General features: G+C 37.7%; 1 protein-coding gene across 2 annotated transcripts in view; it reads right to left on the reverse strand.

Moving 5' to 3' along the window:
- LOC105279524 (Bardet-Biedl syndrome 4 protein homolog) overlaps positions 1-13,622 on the reverse strand; it is a 113,161-nt gene that overhangs the window by 37,084 nt on the left and 62,455 nt on the right. For both annotated transcript variants that reach the window (XM_026973973.1, XM_011339363.3), the window contains exon 6: positions 13,046-13,199. In XM_026973973.1, coding sequence (XP_026829774.1) covers positions 13,046-13,199 — 154 coding nt within the window. The remainder of the gene's footprint in view (positions 1-13,045; positions 13,200-13,622) is intronic.

Consider the following 13,622-nt stretch of genomic DNA (forward strand, 5'->3'; position numbering starts at 1 on the left):
TTGCAGGCCAATCGAGAACTTCAATTTCTGGGTGTTGGGCGAACCATTCTTTTACTATGTTCGCGGTATGGACGGCACTATTGTCTTGCATTAATCGGAACGTTGGCATATCTTCCTCGGAATATATTTGACGAACGCTGGGGAGCAATACGTTCTGCAGAATGTCGATATATTCCAAGACATCCATATACGACGAGACTTCGACTAATTCTGCCGGACAATGTGCGCTCATCCACCCTCACATAGCACAAGTAATGCGTCCACTTCGTTCGCAAGGAATCACATATTTGGAATCAAGCCGATGGTCTTCGGGTCTCCACACATGTAGGCGTCGATCATGTGCCGAACAAAACACTTTTTCGTCAGTCCAGATAGTTCTGTTCCAATCTTCTGGTGAAGTCATATTAAGTTGTTGCAAAGCGAAAGCAACACAATCATCGCGATGTTTCCTCGTTACAGCTATTTTACGTGCAGGACGGTAACAATGCACACCCGCTTTATACAAGCGCTTTTGCGCTGTCCACTTCGATATCTGTAAATCTAACTGATTTACAGAATGCGATACCGGAAGAAAACAGTTTCTATCTACCTGATTAACTAAAGGCATATCTTCTTCAACAGTTGTCGATCGCAGCCTACTGTTGTGTCGCCGATTATCTTAGCACCCTTCTGCTCCCTCCTCTTGCCATCGCTTGATCCATTTCCGCACATTTGTCTCACTGCACGAAATACTAAGTGCAATATCTCGCACACTCCGTCCCGCTTCCCACATTCCAATAATGCGGCCACGGTGAAAAATATCGACTTGCTTGTTTGCCATCGTTGCTCAATGCTAAATGCGAATAACATCTCGCTATGTTGACAAATGAATATTGGTGAAACAAAATACAATAGCTGACATTCATTTGGCGTAGCTTTACTTTCAAGACTCACGTTTTGTATCATATAACAATGGCAAGCAATCATGAAGATTTGCAGATGAATATTTTTCACCGTGGCCGCATTAATCTGAACCATCTCAAATGTTTTTTTCAGAGCCACCAAATTAATTAACAAGACATCTCTCGGAAACACGAAAGTTTTACTATAATAACAGAGAATAAGTTTGAAAACATTTTAATTTAATTTGTGTTGAATTATATTGTGTATTATTTCATTGCATATGCAATTATATATTTATTCAAATAGATATGATCAACGCGCGCGACTCATCAAAATATTCAAATATTCTATAAGCCGCGCGCGTTGATCATTACCGACCCAACGGAGAAGTCACGTCGATAAATCAAGAAATCTACTATAACCCAGCGATTCAATGCACCGCAGTGTACTATTGCCTCCTGAATACGAATATGAAACTTACAAATGGCGGTCGAAACAGGAAATATCACAAAATCGCAAAGAACACTGAAAAACGCAGGTTTTCGCAGTATATCGCCGAAAATATTGATTTTAGAGGAAAAAGTTTCAAACAAAAAATGAAGGTCTCAAAAACTCTACAAAAAAGATTATATGCATTTTTGGCGTAAACTTATTTTTTTGGCTGTTATGTAAAAAAATAATTTTTAACACATTTAATACAATTCAATGCATTGTAAGGTATGCGCGCGCGCGTGCGTGTGTGTGTGCGTGCATGCGTGCGTGCGTGGAAAAATTAATTTGATTAATTCTTCACTTTATTATTATGTAATGACTCTACAATATAAAAATTGTAAATAGTATCTTCACTCAGTACTTTGGATCACCTCAAAGTTTCGTTATTTTTTTTTACGTGGAAGGGCAGAAGGGGACGGGGCTTCGCCCCATCCCCTTTTGCGCTTCCACCTAAGCGTATCCACCAAAAATTTAATAAATTTGGAAAGTATATTCTGGGAAAGTATACGCTTAGATGAAAGCGCAAAAGGGGACGGGGCTTCACTATCATGAAATATACAAGGTGGTCCTTTTAAGTAAGGCCACCTAAATATCTCTTGGAATTGTGATGGTGCAAAAAATAGTTTTTACATAATATGAATGGTATCAAAAGGCCAACATCTGGCAAGAATATTTTTTTGCAATGTCATTTTTTTCGGAGTTTTCGAAGTTTTATCGATGTTATTTTACATACAACTATATATATTTTTTATTGTATCATGTAGCTGATTCAAAACTGCGTTCAGACATGTATAATAATATGACCTTGAAATGACCTCGATCTCCAAAACTTAAAGTTTTACGTAAAATTTTACGTAGACTTTGGCCAAGACGCTTTAAGCTGTGAATGTAAAAAAAAATATTTTATTGCACTAAGAATACTATCTAGAAGACTTGATCATGAAATGTATAAGGCAGCACTCACTTTCTTTTAAGTCATTCTCGTAGATGTTCAAAATGATGTCCTTCTACGATGATACATTGTCTGAACCGAACAATAATCGATTGTAATGATCTTTCGATTGTTTCAGAACTAATATCAGCACAAGCTCTAACTATACGATTTTTCATATCTTCCTGTGTAGTTGGTCGTTCGTTATAAACTGTTTGTTTCAATTTTCCCCACAAAAAATCCATTGGTGTGAGGTCTAGTGAACGCGGTGGCCATGCTACAAACTCCATTACGACCAATCTATCGATTTGGAAATTTTGAATCTAAAATTTGTCTGACAAGACGTGTAGAATGAGCCGGACAACCATCGTGCTGGTACCACATCCTTAGGCGGATATCTAATGGTACATCATGTACGAGTATTTGCAGTTCATTTTGCAAGAATGTTGCATACGTTTCTCTGTTTAGAGTACCACTTATGAAATAAGGACCAATTATTATTTGCTTATTCAAGATGCCGCACCAAACATTTACGCTCCACGGTCTTTGTTTATCCACTGATCTTAACCAGTGTGGATTCTCATTTGATCAGTAATGCATGTTTCTCAAATTCAGCTGACCGTGATTGGTGAAGGTTGCTTCGTTAGTAAATAATACTCTTGTAAAAAATGATTCGTCATTTTCGAATTGCTGTAAACACCACTGAGAAAACTGCATACGATTTACAAAATCAGGTTCCATGAATATCCTGATGTAGAGATAAATGATAGGGGTGAAATCTTTCTTCTTGAAACACCGTAGTATGCTTGTTTTCGAAATGCCATTTTCGCGCTCAAGTTGTCTTACAAGGGCCGATGATATAATGGCCAAAAAGTTAGGTGATGCTTTTGTGTTCATCTAATAAAGCACCCATCAGGAAGTAACATGTGAAGTCCGTTTGCTAATGTAACGCCTATTACAGGATTCTCGAGTCGAGGAAGTCAGCTGCTTGTGAGGTCTACAGAACCTACCGCCAGGGCACCAGCGCACACGCTCAAACACGCGCATGCAGTCAAATCACATGAGAATGGTCCACTAGTTAAAAGAGAAAGTCCTCACGCACACACACGTCTCTCTCTCTCTCTCTGTGTGTGTGTGTGTGTGTGTGTGTGTGTGTGTGTGTGAGAGATGAGCGACAAGATATGCTAAAGAAGTCTAGACTGATTTTGCGAGCGATGGCGAAGTCTGTTGTCAGCCCGCTATAGCTGTATTACAGCTACAGCTATCGGTAGAACGAGAAAGGGACAGCAGATATGTCTACGCTTGTCTACTACCCTGAAATTGGTTGAAGCGCAGCGCGCTCAAGTACACGGTTGCTTGCTTTTATTGTACGTTGCCGCATTTCGCCAGCAATTCTGTTGGTAATGTCAGTTACTATTTTTGGTAAATATATACAATAACGGACCCACCCTCAATGACTTTGACCTTGACATATATTGTAGAGGTCACCTCCTTGAGTGACCTTCAAGAGGTTTTAGCCGTCGCTCGTTGTTTATTAAAAAGTTATTAACAAAAGAAGTTTAATAATTTTGCACGAATTTTCAGCTGTCCACGCGAAGCAAGGACTTAAGTTTGACATATATTACAAAGGTCATCTTCCTGAATAACCCGCACTAGGTTTCACCCTTCGCTCGTTGTTTAATAAAAAGTTATTAACAAAAATGTTTAATGAATAAAGCATAATTTTACGATACCATATACGTTTACGAAAGAGTATATTTGATGGAATTTTAGCTTTAAATCAGAAATAGGTGTGGGTTAGGTTATATTTTACGAAACTGGAACCCCGGACACATACGCTCGTTTTCAGCCCGCTTCGCGGGAGGGCGGGGGGAAGGGACTTTGCCCCTCCCCCCGCCGGGATCCGTGGCGTGTACCAGGTGATCAAAATCTGCACGGTGAAATCTGTTACACTGGCCCTGGCGGAGGGAGGAGCTAAGCCCCTCCCGAGAAGCGGACTAAAAACGAGCGTATGTGTCCGGGGCACCAGTTTCGGAAATATCAGGTTAGGTTAAGTTAAAGCAGAGAATACTTTGTATTTAACTGTTTGTGCTTTTGGATAAAGTGAAGAATATTTTGTACTTATATTAAAAGAAACTATTCTATATATTAACAATTCACTGCTTTAAATGACTTTCCTTTCTTTGTTCATATACATATTCGTCGTTTATATCTTTCAATATTCAAAAGAACTACTATATTTTCGAAATTTCTTTTGTTAATAACTTTTTCATAAACAACGATCGACGACTAAAACCTAGTGCGAGTTATTCGGGAAGGTGACCTTTGTAATATATGTCAATATCATGTTCTTGCTTTACGTGGACAGCTAAAAATTCGTGGGAAATCATTAAACTTTTTTTGTTAATAACTTTTTAATAAACAACGAGCGACGGCTAAAACCTTTTGAAGGTCACTCAGGAGGGTGACTTCTATAATATATGTCACGGTCAAGGTCATCGGGGCTGGGTCCATTATTGTATATATTTACCCTATTTTTTTAGTTGCATCAAAATGGTAGCGCTATCAAGAAAAAGTTCACTAGTCACTCCAGGATCTCCTTCATGTGGACACAGATGGCTATGGTTTTAATCTGGGATTTTGATCGATTCTGCTACCAATCTACGCGCATGTTGTTATCAATTTGCTTACTGGGTAAGATTGTGAATAAGCGTAAAACATCATTCCGCTCTTTGTCAGCCGGACCGCAGTCACGACAGCAAAACCGAGCGACACCGCCACGTTCAGCTACTCTCTCATCCTTCATTTGTACATAGCTCACCAACAATCAATAAAGATATTTCGTTAGTGAGAATCAATGTCTACGCATTTCTTCACCCTGATCCCGGCGAGCGATAACCTCCGAAGCAATGTTCTACCCGGAAGAAAGGTGTACCGTTACAATAACTCACTATTATATGCTTTTTGCAAAGTATGTAACCTAATATAAAGGGTGTCCCATTTTAATGTCCCACCCCAAATAACTTTTATTTTTGATTGTAGAAAAAAATATTTCAGACAAAATTTATTTGGTTCGAAGGGGGACACAAGACGGTGTCATTAGTTTGACCTTGAATAGTTGCTTGAAGGTCACGTGAAGGTCACCTTCAATTTTTTTAATTGAAACCCCAATTTTTTATTGCAGAATCTGATTCTCTGTCGAAAAGTAAGTAACTTTTGTCCGAAACATATTTTTTAAAAACGTCCTTATCCCGAAAGCTCAGGTCCAACCATTGGCGGATCTATAATAATAACTCGCTTCATAACAGATACTGAACTTTCTTTTAGTATTTTACTGTTTACCATCAGCATGTGCGTGCGTGCGTACGTGTGTTTGTGTGTATGCGTGCGCACAAGCGTGCGTATGCGTGTGTTCTACATCCAGCCAACTAAGGCAAAATCGATCACTGATCCGGCCGGTTAAGGCAAAATTGGTGGTTGGTCCGGCCAGTAAAGGCAAGATCGGTGGTTGATCTGGCCAGTGAAGGCAAGATCGGTGGTTGATCTGGCCAGTGAAGGCAAGAAGTGAAAGTTAGATTGATAGATGATTCTTCTGGAAGAATGCAATTGAACATCATTCAGGTCTTCGAATCAAATGTTCAAAATGTCCGCCATTATTCCGTAAGCATAATCGAAGTCTACTTTTAAAATTTTCTAATACTGATCTCAGTACCTCTGGCGTTATCGCTTCACAAACTCTCTTTATTCTATTCATTATGTCTAATCTGGTAGTCGGTGCATTCTCGTAAACAATATTTTTTGAATAACTCCAGAAGAAAAAATCCAGCGAATTTAAATCTGGTGATCTTGGTGGTCTTGGAGGCCACAGGACTGGTCCTCCTCGACCTATCCAACGATTTGAATAGTGCTCGTCTAAGAAAGTCCTAACATCATGATGAAAATGAGCTGGAGCACCATCTTGCTGGAACCAACACCTCTGGCGGGTATTTAATGGAATGTTCTCAAGGTATTTTGGCAAATGATCCTAAAGGAACTGTAAATAGGATGCACCCGAGACGGTATGTTCAAAGAAGTGAGGTCCGATGATTTCACCATGGCATATTCCCACCCAAACATGAAGGTTCCAACGGTGCTGGTATAATACTTGTCGATACCAGTGAGGATTTACTGGTGACCAATAATGACAATTATGTCTATTGAGACACCCATTGTTGTGAAATGTTGCTTCATCTCCGGACAGGACATTCTAAAAAAATTTTGGATCCTGATCTAATATATCGAGTCTACAAAATTGTGCTCGTATTCTGTGGTCGTTTGCGTTTAATTCCTGTACAAGAGTTATGTGATAAGGATGGTATCGAACCGATTGTAATATACGATGAATAGTGGCTTTTGGAATTCCAATTTGATTTTGCGCTTGACGAATACTAATATGTGAATTGATATGGACCAAGCCCAATATTGTAAGAACTCTAAGGGCATTATTGTTCTGAAGTCTGTTTCTCTGTCTTTGGCGATGAAATAGATTCGTGCGAGATCTTATTTCAATATTGCGGATTTGGTGATCAGCCGGATACCGGCGATCAGGATATCGTTGAGCATAGACGCGTGCCGCACGTCTGTAGTTTCTATGACATTCACCAAGAATAAGAAGAATGTCGACTACTTCGTTTGGTGGATAATTTGACATTTTGTGAGGATAGATACGTCACTGAATTTATCAAAATTAACTAACAATTCTCTCTAATCTGTACTTTCTACTATTACTCTCTGCCCTTTGTCAGAGAACAAAACATTGTCTTAATCGCAGATGTAGATTGATAATACGTTACATAGAGATTAGAAAGGAGAAAGGAGAGAGCAATAATAATAATATGGTAGAGCGGGGCTATACCGTCATTTCATGTTTACATGTTTACAATTATGTATGAACACGATTGATGCTTCAAAGTGTAGACATGATGTCAGACAAGACAAGTGTAGACACTTTCAAATATTCATTTGCGCTGGTTAGAAACATAAATATTATCGCTGGACGAAGTTGCCCCATGGACAGTGTTGCTAGTCTGCAGACGCGGCTCACGACTCGGCGCGACGTATTGGCAAGCGAAGTAGAGAGAGTACCGCGCCGCACGAGCTGTCGGCGCGCTGGCGGCGCGCAAAACAGAGATATTGTAACTTTCAAGCCTTATAACTCCAAAAGTACTTAACGAAAAAACATTTTCTGTTTCAGTATCTGTTATGAAGCAAGTTATTATCATTGGTCCGCCAACGGTTGGACCTGAGTTTTCGGAATAAGGACGTTTTTTAAAAAAATGTTTCGGATAAAAGTTACTTACTTTTCGACAGAGAATCAGATTCTGCAATAAACAATTGGGGTTTCAATTAAAAAAATTGAAGGTGACCTTCACGTGACCTTCAAGCAACTATTCAAGGTCAAACTAATGACACCATCTTGTGTACCCCTTCGAACCAAATAAATTTTGTCTGGAACATTTTTTTCTACAATCAAAAATAAAAGTTATTTGGGGTGGGACATTAAAATGGAACACCCTGTATACAGGGTGTTCCAAAAACATACCGACAAACTTCAGGGGGTTATAGAGGACACCAAAACAAGCAACTTTTATTAATATACCGATACCCGAAAATAAGCCGTTTTTGCAGGAGAGTACATTATTTGGATTTACAACAAATGCTCAAAATGTCGGCCATTTTCTTCTATACACAAATGACAATGAATAGAAGCAAATGTGCTATGATGATGTTGACGATTTGGATTTCTCTCTGTCAAAGAATGATATGAGAATGTTTATCATTGATAGTAAACGCAACTATTCCCGAAATCGCTCGGTCGAACGATTTTTGTTAGTAACCACGGTGAGTATCCACTTACGTGGTACGCTTACAAGACATTGACAACAATCTCCCATTTGATTGATTACCTCAGTATCGTTAGTGTCTGTTACGATAATACGAAATTCGTCTTCAAAATGAACAATAATTTTTCTTTTGAAGAGCTAGCTGACATGCATTTTATTTATGTCGAAGCGAGATGTAATGGAAGAGAAGCTGCACGCTTGTACGAAGAAAGATATCCAAATCGCCGTCAACCTCATCATAGCACATTTGCTTCTATTCATCGTCGCCTTCGAGAAAGTGGTAACCTAAAGCGCAGTGGTGGTGCTGGTCGTCCAAGAACAACACGTACGATAGAGTTCGAAGAAGAAGTCCTAAATCGCGTAGAAGAAGAACGTTCCACAAGTGTTCGCGCAATTTCACATAATATGGGGGCTTCCACGACAACAGTATGGCGTGTTATGCATGAACAACTTCTTCATCCCCCTACCATATTCAAAGAGTACAAGGTTTGAATCCTGCAGACTATCCTAATCGGATCGCTTTCTGTCAATGGTTTTTGAGTCGCAATTTGATCCAGCCTAACTTCAGAAGAATTGTTGTTCTCGGATGAAGCATGCTTTACTCGGGATGGTGTTTTCAACAGTCGCAACAGTCATATCTGGGATGATGAAAATCCTCATGCTGTCACTTTTACAAGACACCAGCAGCAATTTTCCGTCAACATTTGGGTTGGTATTGTGGGGGAGAATTTGATAGTATACATGTTGCCACCTCGTTTGAATGCTCACATTTATCTCCAATTCATACAAAATATTATATTTTACCAGGACTTTTACAAAATGTCCCTTTGGATATAAGACGAGACATGTGGTTTCAACATGACGGAGCACCTACACACTTCAGTTTGAACGTACGCCAGTATATGGATCAGCGTTTTCTGAACAGATGGATTGGAAGAGGAGGTCCCGTAGCTTGGCCTGCGTGATCTTCTGATCTTAATCCCCTTGACTTTTTCCTTTGGGGTTTTGTGAAGTCTCTGGTATACGAGACTCCTGTACTTGGAGAGGAAGATCTTCTCGCAAGAGTCATGGCCGCTTGAGAACATGTGCAAACTATTCCTGGGATATTCCATAGGATCCGTGAATCCATGAACCGACGATGCCATCTATGTATAGAAGAAAATGGCCAACATTTTGAGCATTTGTTATAAATCCAAATAATTTACTCTCCTGCAAAAACGGCTCATTTTCGGTATCGGTATATTAATAAAAGTTGCTTGTTTTAGTGTCCTCTATACCCCCTAAAGTTTGTCGGTATGTTTTTGGAACACCCTGTATAACCTAATACTATACAGGGTCCGGCAAAAGTATGGAAACCCCTAAATGTTACGAAGACTGTGCATTTTAGAGAAAATTGCTTCAGACAAAAGTTGTATGGTTTCAAATAGCGCATTACACAGCAATATCAATATGACCTTGAAGAGTGTTGTCAAGGTCACATGAAGGTCATCTTCAATTTCTTAAATGGAAATCCCCATTTTTTATTGCATATTCTTGTAGCTTATCGTGAGAGCTTTCTAAAACACTATAATACAGCCTTTTTCATGAAGTACTTTTCGAGTTATGGAGCTTGAAAATTACGATATCGTTAAACGATATCCCACGATACCGTAACTTTCAAGCTCCATAATTCGAAAAGTACTTCATGAAAAAGGCTGTATTATAGTGTTTTAGAAAGCTCTCACGATAAGCTACAAGAATATGCAATAAAAAATGGGGATTTCCATTTAAGAAATTGAAGATGACCTTCATGTGACCTTGACAACACTCTTTAAGGTCATACTGATATTGCTGTGTAATGCGCTATTTGAAACCATACAACTTTTGTCTGAAGCAATTTTCTCTAAAATGCATAGTCTTCGTAAAATTTAGGGGTTTCCATACTTTTGCTGGACCCTGTATACAGGGTGTCCCACTTTAACTTTCGCGCTTGAATATCTCAAAACCACATTTCAATTCGGGAAAAATATTTCAGACAAGAGTTGCAGGGTTGCCATTCAGTGGCGGTAACAGATTGGTCATTCGGGATCATTTTTAAGGTCATTTGAAAGTCAAATCTAATTTTTTAAACGGAAACACATACTTTTTATTGCAGATTCTACTTCTCCGTCGGAAAGTAAGTAACGTTTGTTCGAAACATTTTTTTAAATGCCCTTTTTATCCCGAAAACTCAGGTTCAACCTTTAGCGGACCAATGATAATAACTCGCTTTATAACAGACACTGAAGTTTTTTTTAGTATTTTACTGTTTACCGTCAGCATTAACGTTACTTAGTGTGCACTACGTGGAGATTGCTCCTCCACGCATGATCCTAAATGTTCATGATCCCAAAGGAATATTATGAATATCAGTTTTTCGACTCCTGTTATAAACTTTAAAAGGAATTTTTTAGTGGTGCACACTAATGCTATTATCCAGTGAGCTGCTTTACGGCACTTTTGACTCTACTTTAAAAAATATTTTTATGGAAAAGAATAAATGATCAATATTTTCTCCAACTTGGGCATAGCTTTTTGATTAAATACTGGAATCTCATTACTCGTCGGTTCAGGCAGAATTAAAAAACTCTTTACTTTGATTTGTGCTGCACACTGGGTAACGCTAATGCTGACGATAAACAGTAAAATACTAAAAAAAACTTCAGTGTCCGTTATAAAGCGAGTTATTATCATTGGTCCGCCAAAGGTTGAACCTGAGTTTTCGGGACAAGGAGGACGTTTTTAAAAAAATATTTCGAACTAAAGTTACTTACTTTTCAACGGAGACTTAGAATCTACAATAAAAAGTATAGGTTTCCGTTTAAAAAATTAGACTTGACCTTCAAATGACCTTAAAAATGATCCCAAATAACCAATCTGTTACCGCCACTGAATGGCCCCCTTTCAACCCTGCAACTTTTGTCTGAAATAATTTTCCCGAAATTGCCGTGGTTTCGAGATATTCACGCGCGAAAGTTAAAATGGGACACCCTCTATACAGGGTGTTTCCGGATTAAATGGCCAAACTGAAAATATAGATTCAGAATCTCAAAACAAAACAAAATTTTCCTCTGGAAGTATTCTCGCAAACGCTTCATTCAAAAGATATTGACTTATAAAAGTTCGGATACTTGTTGATGAGTTTTGATCGAAATGCTGCAATATGACGGCGTATTCACGGCGAGCAGTGTTAGCATTTGTTTATGGTGCGTACAAAAACCTATAAATGATCTTTGATCTTCGAAATAAAAAAAGGAGACAACAAAGCTCCGTTCATTTATACCAAATAATCGTTAGCAGTGATGACAGAAATGGGATGCGGTAGCTTTGGGTAAGGGATGGAGTGGGGATGGTTTGTCCACGAACCGACATTACACATAGATAATGTGCGGCGCGAAACCATCCCCACTCCATCCCCCACCCAATGCTACCACATCCCATTTCTGGCATCACTGCTAACGATTATTTGGTATAAATGGACGGAGCTTTGTTGTCTCCTTTTTTTATTTCGAAGATCAAAGATCATTTATAGGTTTTTGTACGCACCATAAACAAATGCTAACACTGCTCGCCGTGAATACGCCGTCATATTGCAGCATTTCGATCAAAACTCATAAACAAGTATCCGAACTTTTATAAGTCAATATCTTTTGAATGAAGCGTTTGCGAGTATACTTCCAGAGGAAAATTTTGTTTTGTTTTGAGATTCTAAATTTTTATTTTCATTTTGGCTATTTAATCTGGGAGCACCCTGTATAACCTAATACTCTAACTGTATAACCTAACTTTATTACTCGTATACTTAATTTTCAATCATTTTTCAATTTTCGAATACCTTTCAATAACTGTTCCAAGTCTTTTCAATTTCACATTAAACACGCTTCATCTCACGCAAGCGCATAAACAGATATCGGTACCAACAAGGATAGACAGATATTGGACACACTTCTATTCTAGTATTCTATCTATGGTGCGCGGATACGCACGCGCGCGTACATTGAACGTTTTAGAAAATTTTGAGCTTTTTCTTCTTGTTAGTTTTATTAGAATAAAATAATACGAAAATACAAAATATGAAAAGCAAATTTACAATCATCATTATCATTTAGTAATTGAGAATTATAAAAAAGAATGCGAAATTATAAATGATACGAATTAAATCAGGTTAATTTAATCTATTTAAGATAATACTTAAGACAACTTACAGTAAAGAATGGATTATTTGAATATTGCGCAAGCGCCTGCCAAAAACAACGTGACGTAGTTTTACTAATTAAACCTCTAATATCTAAAAATAACGCTTAAAAATAACTATTAAAAAAGTATAAAAAAGAATATTTCATTATGATATTTGTATATCTACAGTAATAAAAAATGAAGGTAGAAAAATAATGTACTTTAATATGTATAAAAAGATATTCCTACAAAAGTTTTGATGCCAGAAAGTATTGTCAAAAGAAAAGTATATAAAAGCATAGATTTCATTATCGTATTCATTATAGTATTTATGTATCTCTATTTTAATTAGAACATTACAAAATATGAGAGAAAAGGAGAGAAAAAAGGGGGAAGAGATAGAGAAAGAAGGGGAGGAAAGAGAGAGGAGATGTATAACTTTAAAAACCAAGCTTGAACGAATAAGATGCTATACATAAGGCGTTGATTTAAAATAATTAAGGGACGAAAAAGCGAGAAAAAGTGCGAAAAACTGATATGATACAGGTGCAATTTATTATCGTGTAATATATGTTTATTAGTTGTACTCATTTTCACTCATTGATTTATTGAGGTTCTTTATAAATTAAAAGAAATTATGGTAAAATAGTATTGTTTTATATACCTGCATTATATAAGCCATTGGTAAAATTGCTTTGACGCAATTAGGTGAGTGAGCTAGTGCTGCTCCAAATTGTTGAAATGCTCGTTGTGTATCTCCAATCCTAAGATATAAGAGACCTAGTTCTGTTGCGGCATCAGTATTTTCAGGATTTCCACTATATAAAAGAAAACCAGTTGAGATTTATTTAAGATAGATATCGGATTGAATAAAGTAAGGTATTTATAATAGAATGAGTATATGTATAAGATAAAAGGGTAATTATGCAGTTTAGGGAAAGTAGCTCGAATCACTTTGACCTTGACATATGTTGTCAAAGTCATGTCCCTGAGTAACATTCTGAAGATCTTAGCAGGTGGTCTTTGTTTATTAAAAAGTTATTAACAAAAGAAGTTTAATAATTTTGCACGAATTTTCAGCTGTCCACGCAAAGTGAGGGCTTGATCATGACATATATTGCAGAGATAACTTCTCTGATTCACCTTTTGCAAGGTTTAGCCGCAGTTCGTAGTTTATTCAAAAGTTATTAATAAAAATGTTTAATGATATTGCACTAATTTTACTGTTTACGCGAAGGGAG

Source organism: Ooceraea biroi, chromosome 12 (assembly GCF_003672135.1).
Source record: "Ooceraea biroi isolate clonal line C1 chromosome 12, Obir_v5.4, whole genome shotgun sequence".
Classification (NCBI taxonomy): Eukaryota; Metazoa; Arthropoda; class Insecta; order Hymenoptera; family Formicidae; genus Ooceraea; species Ooceraea biroi.